Source organism: Cygnus olor, chromosome 13 (genome assembly GCF_009769625.2).
Source record: "Cygnus olor isolate bCygOlo1 chromosome 13, bCygOlo1.pri.v2, whole genome shotgun sequence".
Classification (NCBI taxonomy): Eukaryota; Metazoa; Chordata; class Aves; order Anseriformes; family Anatidae; genus Cygnus; species Cygnus olor.
Genome location: NC_049181.1, coordinates 17,954,557 through 17,979,545, shown reverse-complemented (window position 1 = coordinate 17,979,545; position 24,989 = coordinate 17,954,557). Strand labels below are relative to the sequence as shown.

Sequence of the window (24,989 nt, the reverse complement as noted above, 5' to 3'; positions counted from 1 at the left end):
TACAATTCAGCCTTCTCAGACTTCTGACTTCTCTGAGGTTACATAACAACATAAACCAGGGGTTTATTCAGAATGACACCGCACGCACTGATTGACACTTCTTTCAACTCGAGCAGTGCAAGCCCAGCACACAACGAGCAGTGCCAAGCTGCAAGGCATAACCTGGATGGCTGCAGGGGTCAGGAGAGAATTCTTTTCCTCCCACACCTGTAGAGTCAACTCTATCACCCAGGGAGCATTTCCAGCTAAAGCAGGAAGAGTCAGTCAGGGCCAGGGGCAAAATGAAGGACTTGGGAGGCTAATGGTGTCATTTGGTGTAGCAAATCCCCTGAAATCCACTGACAATTTAGGAACATAATCCCCTTGCTTCTATTAGAATGACATGCTTCAGTCTTCCACACAAACAGGGGACTACAGTTCCCCTATTTCCACCAACCCATATACACTGATTTTTCTCAAAATAGGATGCATCAAACTGCCTAGTAGGAATGCCTTTGCCCCTGTTCATAGTGAGGATTAAGGTGTGAAATTCCTATTAGGGCAAGAGGATTAGGCTGCTGCATTTACATAAGGATTTGACACAGAGGATCAGTTCATTGGTGTACACAGGCTGATGCACAGCCTCTGCGGGGGCTAATAGCTGATGTTTCAGAGGAGGGGGAAAGCTGCTCCTTCACAAATAATACACTTCCGTCTTTTTGCATGGTGCTGCGTGGGGAGGCAAAGTCCCTGATCCCTCCAGTGATCACTCTAAACACTAAAGAATGAGCTATAGGATTGTCCTGATTATTGTCTCCATACATTTACATCTGTAGTAGGAAATGAGAAGGTAGGAGACAAGAAAAACTGTTAGATTTGGAATTGATGAAAGACAAGGAATTACTACACATCAAAAAAAAAATCTGTGAAGCAGCAGCTCAGGGATGAAAACTATGGCACAAGTACCTGGATTAGAGAGATGAGATAATTTCAAATGGGAAGGAAAAAAGAAAAAAAAGAGAGAGAGAGAGAGAGACTATAGCTCAAACACATGCTTTTTTAACAAAAAAATACCATCTGAGTTGCTCTTCACTGAATGGTTTATGTAGTAAGACCATGAAAGCTAAAGCTGTGCAGGCATGTGGACATAAGAAAAAAATGGACCAAAGCAACCCAGAGCGTCTGCTGTAACACCTACTATTACAACTCACGAAGATGAAGAACTGAAATTCAGAGCCCTCCTTTCCATGATCGGATCAGAAGACTGCACCACAAACTTAGTCTTTTCCCTTGACAATTCTGCATGCTAAATTTAGCAGTGGTAAGCAGGTACATTTCCACTTCAGTTCCCATTCCTCAATCTTCCTTCACTTAGCCCTAGGAACAGAGCAGCCCAAACTCTCAGAAGATAGTTTTATTTCTTTGAACCTCAGGGCTTTTCATCAGGGAAGAAAAAGCATGAACCTGTAGTGCTTTCTGCTCTTTTGAGTTTAACAGCAGATCCTTTAGCGTATGTAATATATTATATTCTTGTTTATCCACTTCAGTATGTTTCATCAGCCAAACATAAATATTCAGTGTGTTTACTTGTTTAGCTATTGTATTGTATAGCAATTTGCATAATTAAATTACCCAAAAGCATAAAATTAACACCTGATTGGAATCATCTTATTACGATTTATACCTGAAATAAGAAAAAAAGTCCTGCAAAAGCAGAGCTTACAGATTCAGTAATTTAGGAATACGTTCAGTGGTCATTTTTAACTATAATAGCAGAAGTAAGGAGAGACCAGCTTCATCCATGGCCAGTTTCCTTGCTTTTCCCCTTGAAGTGGTGAACACAGCTTCTCAAACCCTGCGAGCACCTCTGCACAAGCCAGCCTGCAGGAAGCTCTTCATATGCTTAAGAGCTTTGATGCATCTAAGCTGGCGTGCTCGGCCGAGACCCAACTGAGACCCGAATGCAAGCCGAGCAGCACTCATGTCCCCTATCACCTCTCCCTCTGTACCTTCTTGCAGCCAGGTACACCAAGTTTGGGCCTAAGTGGAAATCAACCCCCTCAAAATTTCTTTAGAGACAATCATATTTCTTATTAACTCGGGATGCCATAGCCTACATAGGAGCAGTAATAAGAAACCAGAGTTCATAAAACGAAGGCCTTTGCCCAGATCATTAAATCACAACACACTCAACTCTGGAAGTTCTTCATTGTTTTTCTCTTGCATGAAGTCTGAGTGGTGCATCCTGCTGAGGTAGAAGAAAGTCATTAGCAGCTATTTCATAGACGTGACCCACACAGCATACAATTATTATAAAGAATGAACAGCCAGTCACACATCAAATTAAGGAACAACGATTCATAAATCCAAAACCCAGTCTGACATCTTGCTTTTGTATGTGGTCTGGTAAAATCCCATTTGAAGCGGAATTGGAAATCATGCCTTTCAGTTTTACTCCTCCATTTGTGCAATAACAGGCTATTTCTGGCACACACTGCCACTTCTCTGACTCAGGGAGAAAAGGTGGATGTTAAGAAGCCATAAATAGCATTTGATGGTTCTCCCATTTCTATTACAAGTTGACTTTGATTCAGCTCCCTGCGATTAACAGGAACAAGAGAAAGACAAATAAAATTATCCCAGCTGTTTGTGGCCAGCAGACCTGGCCTCCCAGCTGAGAGCTCTTTGTGCTGCTGAGAGCGTCACCAAGCAACCAGCCCTTGCAGCTGCCAGACGACAAAAAAGAAGTGAGAGCATGACTTATGGAAAGGAAGCACATGTGAAGGGGATAAAGGTTGGGACTGAATCAATCTCTGCTTTGTCTCCTGGCCTAAATACAGCACCAGATAAAAAAAGGAGATCACCATCAATGGGACTCACCCGCTGAGGGGGCAGAACCCAGACACTTGTTTTGTGTCAGAAGCCAGACCCTTGGAGTACTGAACTCAGGTATCCCATACACGATATCAGGACACAATGAAAAGATGAGAGATCGAGTCTGTTATGATGCTATTGAGACTTAGTATTCTTCATCAGTCTTAGCTGGTGGTCCAAAAACCAGCACAAGGTGGTCCACAGTACCTCTGCCAAAACGGCTCTATTGTCCCAGTTGTAAGTCAAACCTACATATAAGGCAAGTGGAAGTGAAAAAAAGATTGCCTGATAATTGGAACAATACGGCAAGGAAAGCAAAGCAAACAGGCAAATCCCCATGCACGCAAGCAGGGAATTAATAAAACGGGAGAAAAAAATGGGTTGATAAATGAACATTCAAACTGTCGACAATGCTTTACTGATTGCTGTAGCAATGTTAGCTCTTAGAAAACTGCTAGAAGTAGGTAGTGGATATTCTTCTTACAGAATCTGGGCAGTCCTTGATTAAAAAAGAAAAAAAAGGAGGTTGAGATACCTGGCCTATATCATCCCCGAAGCAATCTGTAGTATCATTTAAGTCTTACAGGTGAGTCTTTTTTTTTTTTTTTAAACCAAAAAACATCTAGGACATGAAATTTTTTTTAAATTTCAACATTAAACACAAATTAACAACCTCACTTCAGCCTCCCCATGAGTTTAAATGAGGCAAATCACACCTACCTGAAAATGCCACATTAATTGCCTAAACCTGGATCACACGCTGCAGCTGAAACAGGAGCAATGCAGGAGCAATGCCAGGAGCCCTGAGACCCACTTCTGCTGCTTGAGTACCTGAAGCACACTGCCTCTCTTCCACCATATAAAATATTTCCTGTAGCATCATCTACCTCTTGCTTTTGAAAGTAAGTCTTTGGTGAGTTATGCTTAGGAAAAAAACACACATACAGGTTGGTTTTCACCAGTATTAAATATTAGGAGATCTGTACATTAGAGCTCAGTGTATCCACTTTTGGGCTTAACTTTATTTTTCCTTGTTTACTGCCTATTTTACACTAAGCTGAACACTTCACACATGCAGCTGGAAACAACCCAAACAATGAGTATCAGGATCAGATGGGATTGTTTCCAGAATCTGCTTTCTGGAAGAGAAAGCATTTTGAAGAAACAGTGTAAAATGGAGCAATTCTGCACTGTTTGGCACTAAATCACTACCTGCTGCCAACAGCGGTGCAAAAACTTTATGAAGAAGCTCATGAGGTGGATAAAAATTCAAGGAAAAGCGGACATTTCAGAAACTGTTCCATTTTAAAACTGCGAGAAATGCCAAGGATGCAAATATCTCTGTTGCTTTAGAGAACTAAAAATAACACTCACCAACAGCCTCTATCAAGACTCTTACACAAAATTCAGGCAGCCTTATGGCTTTCATTTTGAGTGTGACACATGAACGTTTTGCAACCCTCTGACTAGGGTTGTCTAAAATGAAGGAAAATTCCCATCCCATTTTCTCTCAAATATTAAAATTCACTAGAAGCAAAAATATGCCTCAATTTTTTGACGGTATTAAGCGATGTAAGTTCTTGTTTCTAATCCATAATGAAGGGCTTTCAAGTAGGCAAGAATAACATTCATAGCTCCTCACGTTGGCTATCTAGCTCAACTCTTTGATACACTTAATTTACATGTAATCCTGCAGTCTGCCAGCAGTTGATAAGGTTCCTGATATGTGCACATTTGAGGAAGAGAAGTTTAGTCCTCTTACTGCCTTTCTGGGGAGCTGAGCTCCACGATGGAAGGATAGTCAGGTTTAAGTTTTCAAACAGATTTTTGCTTCTTAGCCTGATACATATGTCCCCAAATAGCTTTAAAATTATTGAAATGTTGAAATAGCTGCACTGCATTTTTTGCTTCTGCTTCCATTATTAAAATACTTCACAGACTCCTGTAAATACCAGGCTGTATGGAAAGCAGGATGAAGGGCATAATTTCTCTCCACTCCGATGATACTATTTTGGAGATATAAAGACAAAGTGTGAAAATTAGGCATATCAAAGGAGTGGTTGACAGATGCTACAAATCCTGAGATAATGTCTATATGACACACTTGACTGAAGAATGGACAAGCACTCATTAAGAGCAAGATTTTAACAAGCACTCCATTTCTGTGCCCCAAATGTAAAGAGCAGGATGACAGTTTTGGTAAAACCATTTCAAATGTTTCATCACACAGTGGGGTGATGTCACCTCTGTCTATAGTATTATAGTATAGATGGTACTCCCCATCAGTAGAGCTACAGCTTCTCTCAGCCTCTTTACATAACTAGACACCTTGGACCTCCAAAGGAAGTTACTTTACTGGGTGCCTTGTCATTCTGATACCCCAGGCACAGGCAGACTCCCAGTTTCATATTCATAGGCACATACCACAACGTAGAAGCCATGAAGAGCCATGTAAGCCCAGGTGATTTAGCACTGAGCACTCCGTGGTACACACTCTGACCACTTGTAACTTACTTCATGTTTCACCCAAATCCCAGTCCAAGCATAACGCATTAACAAAGGAGCTTCCAAACACCTTTATATGCTATCCCACACCTCGTAGTGAAGATGGGAGAGCTGCAGAGGGCTGCAGGGCAGCAATCACTGGAGGAACTCCTTATTTGCTTCCATCTTCTGAGGGTCACTTGCAAATGTGGAGAGGTAAAGTGGAAGGGCATTTAAAAGAATGTTCCTTTCTAAATTTTGAATGCATACTGTGTGTTCTAGCATGTTATTTTGTTCTGAATCTGTGCTAAGACGTTGGTACTAGCCTGTTTCATTAAGGCCAATCCTCTCTGCTGAATAATTATATTTAATTTAAAAGCCAAGTATAAGAGTAATTACTGGAACTGTGCATTATTTTGCACTTGCGATCTTCCATTATACTGCCAGTTCATCTTGGTAAGTCTCCCACTTTTCTCCAAATTTGGTTTATTGCAATAATTCTTTTGTCTTCTTCACCAAGAACATCCATATCCAGATCACTCAAGACAAAAAACACTGATATCTTGACACTTAATTTTACTGACCAAAAAAAAGAAAAAAAAGGTATTTTTGCCCTAGTTTCTCCTAAACATGTCTCCAATCTGTGATAGTATTTTCCCTTCACATCAGTACTTTACATTCCTTAATAAGTTCTCAACGGTGCTTTTCTCGTGAGTTTTTGAAGTCCACATATCCACCGGCTCTCTCCCCCCCATGACACTGTTCCATTATTCTGTATTAATAGACTAACAAAGTGAAAGCTTTTCTTGCAAATTTACGTTTATTCGTACTGCATTATGTTGCGTATTTCATGATTCATTTTAACTTTCATTCCAGTTGATTTATCTAGTACAGAAGGTGAGTTTCCTAGTGAACTTTCAGCACCAGCCCTACAGAGGAGAATGGGTACACCCATCAGTCACTCTTCAGCAACATCATGAGCACGAGGGACTGGGGAAGGGCCTGAGAGGTTACATCTGGAGCACAAGGGTAGCAATAGCTTGAAGCAATGCTTCTTTCACAGCAACACACACATGCCACAAGATGCTTTCCTAAACCAATTACTCTTTCCTGTTCAGAGAACCCAAATAAAAGACAGCTGCTCTCCCAGTATCAGTTAGCCCGGCTGGGTGGTTCACGTGGTGGCTCGAACTGATCCCTCACGACCAGGGAGCAGTGTCCACAGCAAGGCAGCAGCAGAACCAGAGCTGGGGACCGAGCCCCAGACAGGCAGCACAGAGCAGATGGCGAGGCCAGGGGAGCACAGGGAGGGAGCTCAGAGTCCTGCTCTCCCCTGCTGCCCTGCAGGCCCACTGGCTGCATAATTATTCCTGCGGAGCCAATAAAGCTTGCTGTGTTCATTGTCCTTCAGATAACAGCCCAGACCTGGGGACGGGAAGGATTGACCCCTCACACCAATTCTGACTGAAGCAAAATCCCCTGAAAAAAAATCCTTCTAATGAATGGTGCACATCATCTCATCCTCCCCATGTCTAGTTTTTGTTCATAACTAGGTCCTCCACTGCGGGAAGAAGAGAAAAATTACTGAAAAGCAGGTTACATCTTACACTCACTAGTTGAAAAATGTACTGAAAATGTGTAGGATTTTTCAAGATAGAAAGTGATAGAAAAGCATCATGAACCAACACATACATGTTTCCTATTTATTTTAGGACACCTGGATAAATTTAAAGTGGTTAATAACAATGAGATTTGCATTTATCTCAAAGCATAATGTACAAGTAATGAAATATGCTTTCACAGTGCAGTTAAAAACTCCATTAAAATGCCTTTTGTTTATTCGAGTAAGGGAAGAAGAAACAATAACATGACTCAAGGTTCTCACTTTCAGAGCACAACAGTCCCTGGGTTTCTTTAAGAGGAGAACTTAGATTACTTGGACAGCAAGCTGAGCTGCAGAGTCGTGTTCTGTAGCACTAAAATTTATTTATACAGATAGATACACATGCATACACTCATACACACCCTGTTTGCTGTTAACCAGAAAACAAGAAATATGTGTATTAATTCAGAAAAGCCTATGTTCACAGGGGAGAGGGTGTGTCTCCTGGCTCAGAGCGGTGAATGCTCTGGTTATTAGCCTTGCTCATTTTTCCCTATTCAGTCTGAATTCAGAGCTAAGCAAATTTCCAGCAGCAGGCCTGTTATTCCAGCTCTGTATGCTAATCAATTCGATGCACAGCTTGAGAAGCCCTGAACACAAGCTGGAATAGCCCTTAGCTTTCATGGCTTGTCTTTGCACTTCTCCACATATGCACGCCTACTTTAGCCAATTCTGAAAATCTGGATGGACTGGATCCAACTTTTTTCCTCCTAACCTCCTTTAGACATGCTTTTATTACATTTCTGTGCCAATATCTTTCGTCACCCCCTGGCAGACCCGAGGGTGGCTGGAAGCTGTTATCCTCTGCACACAAGCAATGCTATCACTTGCCACAAACAGAGACCTTTGAACGACGCTTGCAGTATGTACAAACACATGAGGCCTTAGACAACCTCTTCTGCTCAGTCTGGGCCCTTTGCACCATGGATTCATTTCCTAACACCTAGGCTCCATCAAGACGCACATACTACATACACAGTAAAAATCACTAGTTCGGTTTTGTGTGTAGTTTCAGAGACAAGAAAGGAAATACTGTTGTGCTCGATGATAGCACTATCACGCTATTTCTTACCAGCCCCTGCAGTTTGGCTGCATGCCTTACCCAGAGTTAGTGCAAGCTCTTCCTAAAAGATGAGCTGTCGTAGCTTACCTACTATAGAGTGAAAACAGCCTTTTGATCAAAGGTGAAGAAGAGCTGGGAAGGGAACAAGTGGATTCAGACGGACAAGAAGAGGTGAAACTTGCAACGAGGTGTAGAATACAGCACCAACCGCAATCACATTCTTGAGGCCTCTCGTGCTGGGTAAGGTCAGGGGAGTATTTGTTGTTTTGGGGCACTAGAGCAGGTAGGGAGACATGAGCAAACGTACCATACACGATGCCACTCAGAGCATAAGAACTAAGGACTCAGGCCCACCAGAATAAACAGGACATTCCCCCAATACACAGGGGAAAGACTACATGCATTCGTTTATACCTTGTGATCAAAATGAGACATCTACTGGATTCCAAGCATTGAGGTAGATGTTTGCTCAGAATACATTCAGCATACCTGCTCCCTCTCAGAGGTATCCCATTCACACTGATGGGATTTCTACTTGAGGACCAAAAAGGAACCAGAATCTTCTGCTTCACATAATGATACAAATTAACAATGAAAAAAAAAAATAGAAGTCTTTCTTGACCTGTCTCAGCTCCTGATATTCAGCCTAATTTTCCCTTGCTCATTTTCAGCCCATTTATTCCTAGATAAACCCTCCGGCACTACAGTGAATAATCCTCTTCTCTCCTGGGATTCAGAGTGAAAAGGGAACATGTCACTCTATGACGGAAAGAGCTGCCAAAATAAAGATGCTGGTGAGGACTGAATTTTTAACATACATCTCTTTCGGGGTGTGAATAGCACCAGGATTCAGTAACAGGGGCCATGTACTTCTAGGTCACCAGGTCAGATCTGACTGCATCCTCCAATAATTTTGACAGCCTGCCATCTGTGATGTAAGTAGCAGGTGTTCATGTGAATCTTGGTCAATACATGTCTACTAGCAAGGCTTGCATTTCTAGAAAACCCACAATTTTTAGCAAGCAGCACTGAAACCTGCTTCTGGACTTGGATTCTCACTGCCTTAAGTGGACAATAGAGTCATCACAGCTTTAGCCAGTGTTTACAGAACAAAAAAACACCAACAAATAGTGCCAGAGGCCTGTTGGATGGCAAGCAGGAGCACGACACCTTCTTCCAAAACAGGAGGCTGAGGGAAAGCAATGGAAAAATATCTGCCAAAGTTTTAAAGATGACGAGCTCCTTTGCTGTCTCCCTGTTTTCTGCACATGGCTTGGGGAGATTTTTTTTTGGAGACGACAGCAACGGCAATCACATCAGCACCAATGCTCACATGAGAGCAGACAATGTCAAGACTTGAGCTGCTGAGATCAGACTGCTTCTGCTTTAATAAACACGGGAATTAGCATGCAGAGACTGCACACAGCGCAGCCTCTCAAAAAAGAAGTGTCACCTTTCTTGAGAGTGTCACCTTCAAACTGCACACAACAGAGCCAGATAAAAAAAAAAAAAGTAGGACAGGAAAACTGACTGAAGTCTGTCCATAGAACCCAACACTTCAAACAGCCTGTCCTCAGTGTGGAATGAAAGACTTTATTTAACAGTTTATCTGTCTACTCCAGAAATAGCTCCCTCAGAAAGCTCCAGCCATGGACAGCAGGTCTGAGGCAAAGCATTATTTACTCCCAGAGCCACCTCTGGCAAGGACTGATCCAAAGCCATACACATGAGCAGGAATTTGCCAAAATCCTTACAACATTGTGATCTGCTAAATCCCTGAAGCAGGACATTCTTTGTTGATTTGTTTTTAAACAGACTACAATGCAAACCAATTGACCAGCTATTTAATTGTAGCTATTTAATAAACCTGTGTTTAAATCAGTAACTCTTCAGGTTCACTAGAGGTGGAGGGCACCATTCCCTCAATGGCAGCAGTTACCATGGCATCAGTACTACAGGGTTAGGGCATTTGCCACCTGTCTGTAGTTGGCACCGTACCGAAGGCACTAGCTAGCTAGTTTGGCTAGCATGGTTTCAGCAATAGTGCCTGATGGGGCCACTCTGGGGCAGACATCAGTGTCCCAGCCAGGCCCTTTTATCCCAGATTCTGTGGCCTAAAGACCTATATAAACAAAAATTAAGAAGCATAAGGTTTCTGAATAATATCTCAGAAAATCTTCTGAATATTTTATCATAAGTACTTAGATACACATTCATGGAAGCCTGGCTTATTCACTGTAGTGTATAATCGAATCCTGAAGGGATACCTGAGGACTAATTGGTTTTGTCTGTGTAAGTGTCTAGTCATTGCATGAATCAGGCAATGCTGAATTTCCAGCTCAGACTAAGAGCTCCCTAAAGATAGAGAACCAGGCTGCCTTGTCTGGCCGTGTAAGTGGTTTGGGTTCAGAAGTTCTTCAGCCCATGCATTATTACTTACCCTTCTTGCCATGACAGTTGCTAGTGAGGAATCATCTCACACAAACAACTTGAGTCAGGGCAGTCTGCAAATGCAACGAGGAGGAATGAAGCAGGGACTTAATCTTGGTTTGAAATGATCTGGCGCGGGAGGTGGCTATGGTCAAAGATCCTGCGCCTGGGCTATTGCTCTGCTAGTGCTGAGCCACACCTGTCCTGATATCAGGATGGGAGGCTTATGAAAGGCCTGCCAAATCTCAGCAGTTAACAAGAAGCACTAATAAAGGACTAAGAAAAAGATGTAAAGCAGATACAGTTTCATTGTTACGGCTTTATGCAGCAGGGAAGGAAGACAGGACTCACCTCTCCCCATTAGCACCAGCTGTTGTAGAGCCTTTTGCAGGAGGCAGAATACAAAATATATGTGCACCCATCTCCTATTCTTCCCTCCCATTTGTTTTGGGGCTAGATCTTCCCCAGCTTTGCAGCAGTGCATGAAACTTTGTTCTGGGGTTGCTTCAATGCAGTTTTTCAGTATCCACATGGGCAGTTGTGAAGTCTCAGATGGATGAGGTGTTCCACATCCTACCGCAGGATGTGTCAAACAAAGCAAACCCATTTGTTTGCTTTAAAGCCCTGAACCTCATGCCTCAGGGCATAAGTTAACTATCTGCAGGGTTCTCTCTAGAGGGAAGGTTTGTTGTTTTTGTTTTTTTTTTTTTTTTTTACCTGATCCTTCAGCAATGCAGATGTTAGTAGGTCTGTCATGGAGTTATTCACCTTCCTGAGCATCAACTACAAGTGACAGCAGTTGGAAACATTTGTATTTTTGGTACAAATCTCATCCTGTATCACATTAACAAAAGTTAATATAATCAATAGAGCTACACTAACCTGGCAACAGAGTCCATTGCCAGCACTGGCACTTGAGCAAGGAGATTTTTACCGATTTTTTTTTCCAAATACCAGCCTAAAGTCAATGCAGCAACTCCAAAGTTTATCTAGTTTCTCAAGTGCAACTTGCATAGATACATCCAGAGTAGCTTTTTACTAGTAGTGCAGCACCAGAAGCTGCTTTACCAACTCCTTTGTTAGCTGTTATCTGTAAGTATCAACCTTTAACTTACTGTGAGCTTAGTAATCCTGCTTCTCCCTCTTTGCTGCTGCTGCCCTTCCTGCAATGCAAGTCATCTAAAATGAAATGGCAATTTCTCCTCCGGACAGGAGAGGTGGGCTGGCCTCCTATGCATTTGCATCTGCTTTGCAAACAGAAAGATGAACTCCACTCATCACCTGCCACATGGAATCCTTATCAAAGCAAAGATTGCTAGAGGGGAGCATTTCATTAAGACTAGAAATTCTTTTGGGAGCACAGTCACAAGTACCCTGACATATAAAAACGTAAATAACTTCATCTAGCGAGACAGCTAACACTCGGATGGAACAGAAGCACTTTGTCTGGGCTAGATAAAAACCAATAAATAGCACATGTCTAACTTCTCCCTGTTCATGAAGATTTTGAAGTCCAGAAGAGGTCATTGTAAGTTATGACTAAGAAGACATTCAGTTGCCCTGCTTGTTAACCAGAACCTCTGTAACTATATGGAACTAAAGCCTACAAGCTCTCTCCCACCTGAGCAGCACCTTATTCTGCTTATTTGGTGATGCTAATTGATGGAAAGGAGTATTTTGTTAATTAAGACATGGCAATATATCAGCTAGAGAAAAAACAGAAGGAATTCCATACCACTGAAAAGTATCTTAATGTAAAGTAGAACGGAACCTGGTCCCTCTAACCTATCACCACTCAGCCAACCACATTTAAAAAAAAACAACTGATTTTTGTTGCTACATCTCTTTGTATACTTGCTGAATGTCTCAGACTTTGGAATGCAAGACTGGGCAGGAGAAGAGAAGTTCAGTATGTACAGACGACATTAACTTTCACAGTTCATTTCTTAAAGCAGGAGTGAATGCTGACAAACACCACCTGCAAAGCAAGACGCAGAAAGAAGAAGATGGGCTGTCAGTCATGAAATAGCCTCCCCTCTTCTATACAAACACCTATTTATTGTACACCACAGTGAGAAGCTCAAGCACAAATGGGACAGTAAATCTACACAGCATTTGCAAGCTCTAGTTGAGACTATTGTATTCAAAATATTTGAATACAACTTCATCTACAAACTCAAATTCTGTTTTCTAATTCAGTTCAGCTACAAGAGGAAGAAACTGCCAACATGTGTTTATGAAATAGCCGGTGCTCCCAAGAATCCAGACTTATTTGGGACACTGATATAACTAATAGTTTAAAAAAGAGAATCTGCCAATACAACTGTTTTCCAACATGGCCCACAGATCAGACCAAATTCAATCCTGCATACACACAGAAATTATATTATACGTATCTCAACACAACAGAACCTGTAGACATAAAATGAAACACTGAATGTGATCCCCTGTATAAGTTTCTGTTTAAAGCATCAAATTCTTTGGCATATACCATATCCTATACGGCCATATAAAAAAAGTTCAAAAGGTAAGCGTCTATTGTGATTCTGTCATGACTCTTCTTTGACTGACAGTTTGAAGCCCCTTTTGAGTTCTGGGGCTTTTGTCACGAGGTGGTAATATATTCCAAGAAGAGAAGGAGCTCGAGTACAGACAAGACTAGGCACAAGGCATTAGAGATACACATAAGACCAAGTTAAATAAGCTACTTAAACACAAGATGCGAATTTGGCAATTTCAAAAGGACAATAATCTTCAAAAAGGCAACAATCCAAGATACAAGAAGCAAAACTTCTTAAAATGACCTAATCCCACTGCTGTTTTAAGTGCTATATTTATTCAAATGTACCCCATCCGGCTCTCAATTAACTGCTTTCTCATTTCCAAATGCAGGTCTGCAGTGCAGAGACGTGTAATTATTTACACGCCACTCCATCATTGCCACTACTGTCTGTACTTCTAAAGCATCTTGATTACTCTACTGATGAGCACCATGGAAATGTCTATAAATAATCATCTCCCCTCATTAAGTTACAGTTCATGGAGTGGGGAAGGATGATTTTCCTTTGTATGTTCCTTTTGTAAATTTTATCGTTTCACAACAGAGGGAGTAACATGCCTCTGATGACACTCAAAGAGACAGACTGTCAGGATTCTTGTCAGTATTTCAGCTGCGAGCGGCTTGCAGTTCTGTATGAATATTTTCTCCTGAAAATAAAGTACTGTTTGTCAGAATTAGGCATTCAAGACTGTTTTTCTAATGTCAGATTCAGACATGCAAAAACCTTTAGTATCACATCAGAAGGTCAGACTTTATGGAGCAGTATGTCATGGAAACCTTAACAGCAAACACTGCGCTCACAGCAGAAGCTTCTGGCTTTAGCTTGCAACACTAAGAACACACATGGGGGGGGGGGGGGGGGGGGGGGGGCAGATTTCAAATGAACTTATATTAAAATACAAACATTGAAGGAAACCTTCCAATAAGAACAAAGCACTGGTAAATAAATTTGATCCTCAGGGATCTCCAACAATAATTGATGCCACAAATATCAAACATTCCATTACTGTCAAATCACAAAATCTCATTCCTCTCATTAACCGCAATACTAAATGCACATTTGCATGCAGTGAAACTGCTGGTGGTAGCTCTCTAACACAATGAAATATCACGTCATAAAATGGTGAATTTTAAAGCCAGTAAAACAAGCTGAATGGGGTGTCTTCACTCACTGAAATCAGATTCCTGCAACAAAAAGCAATTGTGAAGTTCTCACATTGCCCCAGAGAACAGAGTACCAAGGCACCAGTTCCCATATGGGTATCAGAGCTTGCTATGAGGAAAGCAAGGTTGCCTTCTATTTTGGGATTCAAGGAAAGTCATATATCTGGCTGCTATGGACAACAGTTTGCAGTAGGAATTGCTAAATTACCTAGATCTTTGAGCCCCATGCTCAGCCATGTCCCCGTGCAAAGCAGCGACTCGAGCACTGGATCGCTTTCTGCCCTGCAGCAGCATTTTCTAGGCAATCTGCAACTTAAGAGCAAGCAGCATTTCCCAAATTTCTGCTTAGGAATTAGCACAATTCCACAGGCTGGTCCAGCCAACAGGCCATAGGTGTAGTCCAACTTATCATCTGATTCAGTCTTACTCACAGTGCTGGAGAGAAAAACTATTCTTACTCCTGCAAATAGTTTAAAGGAGGAGAACAGAATGGTTTGACAAATTCATGAGGCATTCCTATTTCCACGCTCTGTCCAAAGCAGCACCTCACCTCCAAAATGTTGGCTATTTCAAACAACTGAAGCCATTTAGTGGTTCAGATTAAGATCTTGATCCACAACTGTCAGTGCAACAGTACTCTGTCAGCAGGAGGAGGCAACTGCTTTCAGGTCAGATCCATCCATTAAGCTCTTTTTTAAGCTGCTGTGATTCAAGATGCATGGTCTTGTGCCCACGTATCATTTTCCTCAATGAGGAAGGATCACTTGTCCCTCCCCTCCCTCTTCCCCCAGCCACTTTCAGGGTTCCCAGTACATCGCTCCCTGTATCACTGCTTACTTACGGTCAGCTTAGCTGGAAAGTCACCCACCCCTGTATAAGCTATACAACTTATGAAAAAAAAGTGCTGAATATCTGACAGGCTAGAATGACATGCTACATTCAAGCTCCCAAACACTGCGCCTGGACTAGGACACCTCATGAACAAACGTTTGGTGCTAGAAGGACGAACATTTTCATTTGTAAAGGCTACATGTTTGAACACACTGCCTAGTGTTGGCAAGGTATTTGAATATTTTTTTCCAAAGATAGGAGCAAGAGTTAATTTAAAGCAACAGTGGCAAACCCTAGAATAGCCAGTGTCCTACCCCAACACAAGAGATGGAGCAAGAAAAACAGATGCAAAAATAAGATTATCCCTCAGTTACAGAAGACACAGAACTATTAAATTAAGCTCAGAATTTTCCTTGAAGAAGAATCTAGCTCTTCCCAGACCTCAGAGTTATCCTCCACATTCCTTTAAGTGTTCTCATAGATACGGTAATACGAAATGTCTTATTGCTGTATAGCTGCTAATAAGAGACAGATGTGTCATTCAGTTCCCAGAAAATGTAGACATGAAGCACATTATGATGACCCACTAAATATTTTTGACCCAAATCCCTTTCTGCATGTTATCTCTTTATACATTTAGTCAAGAAAATGCAACACAGTTCCATACTTTTCCTGCTAATTACTGAGCTAGCCAAAAGAGCATGCGTGGATCAACTGCTTTATCTCAGCAAGGCCAAAGCAAGTCAAGCAACACATTCACTTAGTGAATCCAAAGCTTGAGAGCTCTTGCAATTACTTCAGAGCTAAATCAACTGGTGGCTGTGAGCCGAACTCCCCATGTTATTTATTTAGCTAGTCTGGAAGACACGCACTGCACACTGGCGTGCAGGACGAAGCATCTGTTTCATTCAGACGGTTGGCTGCATTCTTTACTTGATATTAATATCAGTGAAAATTTAGCAACTTAACCACTGGCATGGGAAGTCTGAATTTTAAGAGAACAGACGGCAGTGATCATCTCAGGTTAATTTTAGGCTTCAAAAATTGCTCTTAGTCAGCAAAGTGTCAAGATAATAGGAAAATAAAAAGGCAACATCTGTAAAATCTCCTACCTGTTTCCCGTCCAAAGTATACAACTTTTTGACCACTCCTGTCTCCAGCTTGATAGCTTCAGTGATATCAGTGAGAACTTGCTCAAACGAATGGGCAGTCTTCTTGTTCAAGAGAACACGGACTGCTTTCCGGGGCTTCACCCCGCTACGGATGATGGTTACCAGCTTGGGCCGCACAAAATCTTTGTTCTCCTTTGCCTGGGCGCTGTTGCTGCTGGCCAGAGACTGAGGTGCTTTCTGGTTGGCAGATGTCTTCACGTTGACGGACCAGTTAGGATTGACATTCTTGGTGTATTCCACCTTCTTGAAGAAGTTGTCGGATGAGCAGACATAACTTTCACCTTTTGAAAGAAATAAACACTGGTCTAATTCTACAGTTCTTACCATTAGACTCCTGAGAAACAGAAACTATACATCTTTCTCCCATTAACCATGCAAAACATTACTCATTCTTTTCATTAGAACTTCCATGTCAGCTTGTTATTAAAAGTCAATTTTATAATGTTTATGCTTATTTGAAACATAATCTAGCATTTCCTGAAAGTAAGCAAGTCACACAACTTGCATCAGCAAATACACACCATCACTCAGTCATGTGAACCAGGGGTTAAACAAGATTGAGAATTGTAAAGTTATTAGGTACCTGAAGATGCAACTAAGCTGTCTAAAAGCTCCTAACCACCCAATTCATTTGATCACCTAAATTATTTTGTAAATCTGCCAGCTCCCTCTCCATCTTTACAGACGTAGCTACTACTAGTCTGTCACCCCTTGCCAAGATGGTATCAACATCCATCCACAAGGTACCTCTTTTGTCAAGGCTGAAGAATGATGAAAATCCAGTACTGAATAATCTCTACCAAAAGCAGCTTTGATAAAGCTAGCAGGCAGAACAAATATGCTTCGCTGTAGTGTCAGTGGTCTATTAGAAGTCAGACCTACTGGCAGCTGAGATAGAATATGACACCAAATACCACTGCTTGCTTTAAAATGGCTGGTACCAACCAAAAATATACTCAATCCAAATTTAGACATAGTAGAGAAGGGTTAAATGTTGCACAGTCGTATTAGTAATTCACAAAATATATATATATATATATATATATATATATATATATATATCCCATCCAAAATTAGTTTCAAGCTTTGTCTGTAATTTATAGGATCCTATCTACCTAAGGTTTTAAGATCACCTTAAAGAAGGATTTGTAGGATCTTCTTTGGGGCCTGCAAATCTGATGGATCCTAGAGGACTTATTACTAGAATGAGACTGTGAAAACAGTCTCCCTAAGAGAATGTAGCTGTCTAGTCTGAAATGACTCAGGCTGCTGAGCATTTGAGGATGCACTAAAAAAAAAACAACACTCATTGCTAGAGGAAGAAGCTTTTGTCCTTTGCCTCACCATTAGATAAAATTTTAATAGTAACTGAAGGCATAACATGGGTACCTGTAGGATCTTAGGGAGTTTCTTTTGGTACTTTATTGGACTGATCTTACAGAACGAAGTTCTTTAAACAATGTGATAGCTTTTAAATCAAAATATAGATTTAACTATTTTGAATAAGAAAAAAATCCTTCTGCAAATACAGACTAGCTGCATTTCCTTATCAGTTACCTACTGCAAACTCTGTGGCCTGGATAACTTTGAAAAGTCTGCCCAGCACCTGAACCTTGCTTTCTACTAGGGGATCTTCTAGGACAGGATCTGACGTCTAATCAGCCAGGGTATAAATATGTATTTCCAAAGAGCCCACCAATTTCCACAAAAAAATTATGGTCCAGGCATGTAACACATACCTGGTACACAGTGTTCATGTAGCATTCTTCAGCTGACTAAATCGCATTTTTGATGGACATACTCCTATGATCCCTTCAAAGACTACATGGAAAGACCACTAACAGATATAATGCCATAGAAGCCTTTTAATAGGCTTAAAACAAAGGGATACATAGTACTTATGTCCTTCCTACTGCTCTGTTTGATTTCACTAGCAGCCATTGAAACTATGCGGAATGGTTGTTAGTTTTTGTTTTTTTTTTTCCCGACTTCATATCCTGTTTGCCAGAAAGTGGTGAGTGCTCGCAGTGATTACGCCACCACCAGCAGCTCTTCTGTCTCTGCAGCCGTGTAGTGACCGAAATCATTTATCACCAAGAAGGAGGTATTGTTTTCCCTTCTGAAGGAAGAACAGAAATACAACAGAAATACAGAATGCAGAAAGCTGGCTTCATGATGAACACTATTGGGCATTTTTTCAACTCGTGTACCCCACACTAACATAACCCCATCAGGAGGCTCTGGTGGCCTGACCAAAGAATACCAATCTATATTTGGGGCATGCATGCTGTCAGAAAAAAAACTCAAACTATGAAGTTCCCATAGCTGAAGCTCCTTAGTGTCTCACATTTCTCAAATTGGACGCAACAGAAGCACAGATACCCCAAAGTGTTCCATACATTGTAAGGAATTCTCACTGGAAATAGATTGTTTTTTCAAAAGCACTCAATTTGATAAATCTTTCTCATTAATAAGTGATAAGCTGTGGTTTATCTATCTGCTTCAGCCAAGCAACATCTGGTGCGGAGGGGGCCCGTGCTTCTCTTGTTTCATAACCAAGTGTGAAGCACAGCAAAGAGTTTGGTATGCTCAAATTGGGGAATTAACTCTAAGAACCTGAGCCTCCCTGAGCCAATAACTCCCAGGCAGAGGCAGTTTTGGAAGCATGCTCAATGGAACAGTAACATGATGCTTTGAGAAAAGGGATTCCTGTGTTTAAATGCAATACTAGGAATAAGTGACTTGAGTACTACTCTTACCTCTGCCCCAGGCATCCCTGTGGAAGCTCCTGACCTGTGCCTCTGCTTCCCTACCTGAAAAGTAGAAGTAGCAATACCTGCTACTGAAGGGCTGCCAGGCTTGACTATAAGCTGTTTACATACTTTGGGTTACAACAACGAAAAATGTATGTATTTGTGCTGTGTTCTATAAAACCATGAGGTCTTAAAGTATATTTTCTATGAATAAGTTCAACATTTTATATTAAGCGAAAGAGATTATTGGTCTGTTTAGTAGAGCTAGCTGTCCAGTGTATTTAGAACAGCACACACTGAGGGCAAAAATGGCATAAGGCAATACTCCTCTCCTAGACTTTGTTTCCACAAATGCAGAATTAGGTAGTTGTATACACACTTTCAGATTACACTCACAGTCACAAGTGGAAAATCCAATCAGCTCTTTTTCACTTTGTTTCATGTAACCAACCCCTAGCGGATATTTTATTGAATTCTAAAACTGGCCCAAAATTTGTTTGGAGTGACGTGGCTCTACCCTTCAGAATAGCAGTTCTTCTCAGCATCATTTCCAGTTATAGCAGTATAGCCCCAGGGAAGAGGCATTTCCTTCTTCCCCTGACCTACAGATGTAACCTGAAGCATTAATTTCATTTAAAGATAACTACAATTTACGTCTTTCCAAACCCAGTTTATGGCTCTCAAATAATAACCACATAACTGAAGTCCCTCAGTAAGACATATCCCTTTTACCATTTGCCAACCTGGAACATTTGCTATTTTACTTCCTACAGCTGAGTTTTACACAAATTTTACCAGAAGGTAGTAGCAGGATCAAACAAAAATGGTCTGAAGTCACAAGAACTTTCCAGCTTTGAACACATGTTGTGGCCAGAGGATCTCTAAGGAGAGAAATCTCATGGGGGATATTTCGATCAGAGAGGAGCAGTTTCTTTGCTATACCCATCTGTGCTACGCCTACGGTGAGAACTCAAGGTGTACAGCTCCATCAGAAACGTACCTGATAAGCACAGCATGGCTGTAGAAGTGCACAGCATAACAAAGAAAGGGGAAGAAGCAGATGGGAGATTCAGATGAGCAAAAGAAATGGCTCCAAGAAGTACATTGCTCGCCAGCCCTGAATATAAAAATCTGTGCACAAATATTTTCAGGAACACGTCTTTAGACAGCAAGCAGCTGTGTACATGTGCAGAAACACAGCTAGAAGCCATGAGAACGTATGATGAACAGCCATTTCACTGCTTCCAACAGAACCCTGAGTAGCAGCCCCAAAGAGAGAGACTCGTATGAGAGCTAGGAGGCTTCAGTAAAAGCAAGAAGCATCCCTGACAACACCCAAACTGCTGCTGAATACTGCACTGCAGGCATGACACCAGTGGTGATAAGGACAGCAGCTTTCTCGTGCAGTGCCAGGTCAGTGCAAGATGCCCTTTCTGCCAAGCCAAAGCCCTGCAGGATGACGTGCACTTGGCAACACGGCAGCGTACTCCAGAGGTGTCACTGTTTCTGTTGTGCCACCAAACCAGCCAAGGCATTTATTTGTTCCTTCTGTCCTGCCCTAAGCAATAGATGGACTGCAAGCGGAGCTTTGACCTTAGGTCATAATCAGCACATTTGCTATTTGAAGCCTTGGCTCGTATCACACAACTGTTCTGGCTACAAATGCATTACATGTTACTGTGCTACCAACTTGATAGAAGCACAAGGCGATTATTCAGCTCCTACAGAAGGGATGATCTCAGCATAGATAAGGTTTGCCTTAGAGAAGGTTTCTTAGTGAGATTCTAAGCTCAAGATGAGTGCTAAGCCTTCAACCCTCTTAAAGCAGCTCTTTTTGACAATACTAAATACGACAGGCTGTGCTTTCAAAAAAGTTATCCTTTCTCAGCGTGCACCAGCAAGTTTTGCATGCACCAGCAAGTTTTCAAGTGTAATGAACTACGTGCAGAAGTGGAGAAAAATTGGAAAAGCTGGATTGAGGCCATTTTGAAAGTGTAACTGCTAACAGTTATTCCAAAAACTGTCTCTGTGGGCTGCAGTCAATTATTTTGGTTGTTAGCTCTACTGCCTCAAAGTTTAGACTGTGCTACTGTGCCCAGCTTTCGTGTTTCATGGGATTTACCATTACTCCAGTAAGAATTTAATGGACTGCGTGCCTTGCAGAGTTCACTATATATTGTGTTAAAGCAGGCCTTTAAAATCAAATGCATGAACTTCTTGCTACTTTATGCATTAAAAATTATCTTCCTCTGCTTCAAGACCTACTCCACCATAGCAAAATGAACCGTGGAAGAGCTTCCTTCCTCTGGCTGTTCCACAGGGAGCTCTCCCATGAGAGAAGCACCTTTTGTTCTCTTGAAAAAAATAATAAAAAAAATGTATGATTACCAAATTGCCTTCACAACCACGTGATGCCCATAAAGAATTTTTCATGTCAGGTTACCTGCAGGGACCATACCAGTCCTAGTGTGATGGCCAGGATGAGCAAGGAAATAGAACCACAAGAAGGTGTTTTGTTATAAGGGATGTAATTAGCCAAGCTCTTAGGAAAACAGCCATAGAAAACAATCCCACAAGTTACCAAGGCTTCAATATTGGATTACACGAGCTTCAGCTTTCCATGCAAACTGCAACACACACACATTGGGTGGGGACATCGATATGCTTCCTACAAACCCCGCACTCCCAGCGCACACCAGGCACTGTACAGCTCCAGGGTGGAGCCTCTCCTGTGATTACTTTAAACGCTCCTGGACAAGATTTTGGAAGACTCCCTGGGGCATGACAGGATACAAAAGCTTGGAAACACTTCCTGGAATATCTCACACAACCCAAGAACGTTTGCACTTAAACCCCACTGAGCAAAACAAAAAATCCATTCAGCTTTTTGTAATGTTTAAACTGAGGCAAAAACTCATTTCAGACTAGAGCAGCCCAGCATAGGACAAGGGCATGAATCCATGATGTGGGCACTCCAACCACAACACAAGGGGAGCTCTGCCCTGCCTAATGGCCTGAGCACACCGGGAGCTCAGAAGGGAAAATCTACAGCTTCAACTACTTGTTGTCTCTCAAGTATTAATTTTCATCTACAGTCTGCATTTTTGCCTTTACTCACCATGCCTATACTATATTTGGATTCAGTAAATGCTTACTTCACACTTATTTCTGACCCTGCAAAGGACCTTTTCTTCACATGAAATCATCCTCTAGAAATAGGTCCAACGTCCACTTTTAATAAAATAGCTGAACCATGCAAGTACCTGAAGACCTCTGACCAGACCCTGAAAAAGACTCAGGAAACAAATGAAAGCACTTGAACACGAAAGCTCAGAGCTCTGACTTCCATCTTTTTCTCTTACAGAACTAGGACAAACAAGTCAGGCTGCCCTTCTGCATCTCAGTTCCTCAGCAGTAATAACAACTTCTTCCACCTTAACATGTTCAGACTGTAACTTCCCTGGGCTGGAAGCTCTCTTCGTACACATTTGTATGGTGCCTTGCACAGTAGGATGCCCGGTTTGGTCAGTGCCTCTAAGCAGTGACAAACATTAACCTGGGCAAGGTGGGGAATCCAGCTTCTGGGGGAAGTGTCAGTTCTCCGCTTCACTGAAGTATCACAGCCTCCACCAGGGGTGAAGTTAACTCAGGGCTGTGCTGCCTTCAACTGCCAGGCGTCTGCCCTGGGCTTGGGCTTCGGCTCGAGTCACAGCTCACTGTCCTTTGCATTATGTCAAGAAAAAGCTAGTGGGGCCACATGAGAAAGCAGCAGAATTATGGAGTGGACTAAAAATAATCTTTTGTCCCACAGAGAGCTCATCTGTGGGACAATGGAGACAAGAAGTTGCAACCCGAGTTCGGAACACATAGCCAAGCATGGAGTTTCTGAAGATGTCTTTCTGCTGAAGTCAGTGTGTAGCATCTGCTTCCACCTTTATCCAGCCCTCCTTTCAAAGAAAAAGAGCAGTCGGAGCTGAGGCATTTGCCTCCTTTGCGTAGGATTTGCCATCTCATTGCAATGGGTCTATAAGCATGTGGGTGCTCAAAATGAACCAAGGAACAACTCACCCTGTCAAAGGCACGAGGATTTTAGTAGAAACTTGAATGACAATGTAAGCTGCCCTAATATCAACGTGAACAAGGCTGGAAAAGATGGCTGCTTTCCTTTTTATCATCTTTCATATTCAAGTTCTCACAGCACCAGGTGCAGAATTAACTGTTACAATGGTGGCTCAGCAGTAATCTATAAAGACAACTTCATGTATTTCCTAAAGCCTCAGTCACCAGAACCCCTTATAATATGAAGTTCAGCTGGTGCTCTTTTCCAAGATTCACTTATTGACCAGAACAACCATGCTAGATAGCAGCACTTGGGCCCAACACTCACTCCTGACTTAGCAAAGAGAGCATGCCAGTAGAGGATACTGTTAGCAACTGACCAATAAGTCAGGATCAGCTGTAAGAGGGAAGTAATAGGATGCTATATTGCATTAAAGCAACATGTAGATTAAGGAGGAATGCAGTCCTAGAAAATGGCAGCATGTACTTGGGCACTATTTACAGATACGTGAAAACCGATGATGAAAACTGGGGGGTCAAGATTAAGATAATGACTGCAGTGATGGAAGACTGCCATTATAAGTGAAAGGGAGAGAGAAAACAATGGTGGATTTTGAGAGAAGGTCACTGGGAGACATGGACATAGACAACTCTGGCACAGGAGGCAGCATGGAACAAGCAGCAGTGACAGGTGAGAGCTCAGCAGGCAGCAGAAAGCACTCCGTAGTTGGCAGAGTCCTGGTGGGCCTCCAAAATGAGAAGGTTTTAGGGTTCAGTACTGGAAAGGACCAGGAGGCACATCCCAACTGATGGGTAGGAGAGATGTGATCAGAAGAATAGAAGAGATTTCACTCGTTCCATTTCGGACGGATTAGGAAGTAAAACATTTATCCAGAACTTCAGGAGAAAGGCCCCTAATGCCAGGTGAGGAAAGCCTACAAAGTCTGGCTCTGGAGACCAAAAGGGTTACTTCCAAGGACCGTTTAATTAGTAGCACACCGAGTGTTTTTGTTGACCCGAAATACATGCTGTCTCAAGGTTACTGACATTATGCAATATCACCCCTCTACCCTACAGAGGGAAGTGCACTCAGGCTACACCATATACACATTTTTAATCATGCTGAAGTAATCAAGTATGAAGTGTGATGTGAAAGAATATTAGTAATTTACCGGTGATTGCAGATCAAACGGAGGTTAACCCCTCTTTCATGACTTTTTTCCTAGGTTCTACTTGTTTATTGGAAATTACAAGAATAGTCACATTACAACAACTTAAACTGCTTTAGATGCTCTCAGTCCCCAACTAGAAAGCTAATTTATATAGGAAACATACTGTTAGTACCCATCCTGTGCTTGTATCCCACAGTGTAAATACTCTGAAGTTCTGTTCCCATGTGTACCTAGCACACAGTTATGCGAACACCCAAGCTAATAGCATAGCTTACCACAAGGTTGGCTGCAACCACAGTATTAATAATCAAAAGCAACGTCTCTTCAAGATTGCTCTTCTACAAGATGCGTGGGGCATTCCAGCAGTACGGCAATGTTATCATTAAACAGTCAATAACAGCACACAGATCTGCTGTTGCATTTAGAGACACTGGATTCTTTTGTTTTCATTCTGCTCATTGTATTTTCCTTGCTGATGCTCTGCTGGGGATACCGCAACACAATCCCATTCTGGTTTCAGTGACATGTCTTCAGTGCTGCTTCCAGCTACTGCTTTGGCAGAACCCAAATGTCAGCACATCCTGCCTGTACCCCAACCAGTAAAAATATATATTTTTTTTTCAAGAATTAAGTACTTATCTGCAGAAAGAAAAAAGTGAAAACCAGGCATAATAACGAAAGGCCCGTTAACTTCTGACAGAAAGCAGGAAGGGTGTAAGAGAACTGCATTTTCTCCTATAGAGTTACTCCTGAAGACATACTGCAGGACTGAGAGCTGTCATTAG

At 41.9% G+C, this 24,989-nt stretch overlaps 1 protein-coding gene across 8 annotated transcripts in view; it reads right to left on the bottom strand.

Annotated features, from left to right (window-relative positions):
• DCX (doublecortin) overlaps positions 1-24,989 on the bottom strand; it is a 126,800-nt gene that overhangs the window by 56,175 nt on the left and 45,636 nt on the right. For all 8 annotated transcript variants that reach the window (XM_040572305.1, XM_040572306.1, XM_040572308.1 and 5 more), the window contains one exon: positions 16,161-16,501. In XM_040572305.1, coding sequence (XP_040428239.1) covers positions 16,161-16,501 — 341 coding nt within the window. The remainder of the gene's footprint in view (positions 1-16,160; positions 16,502-24,989) is intronic.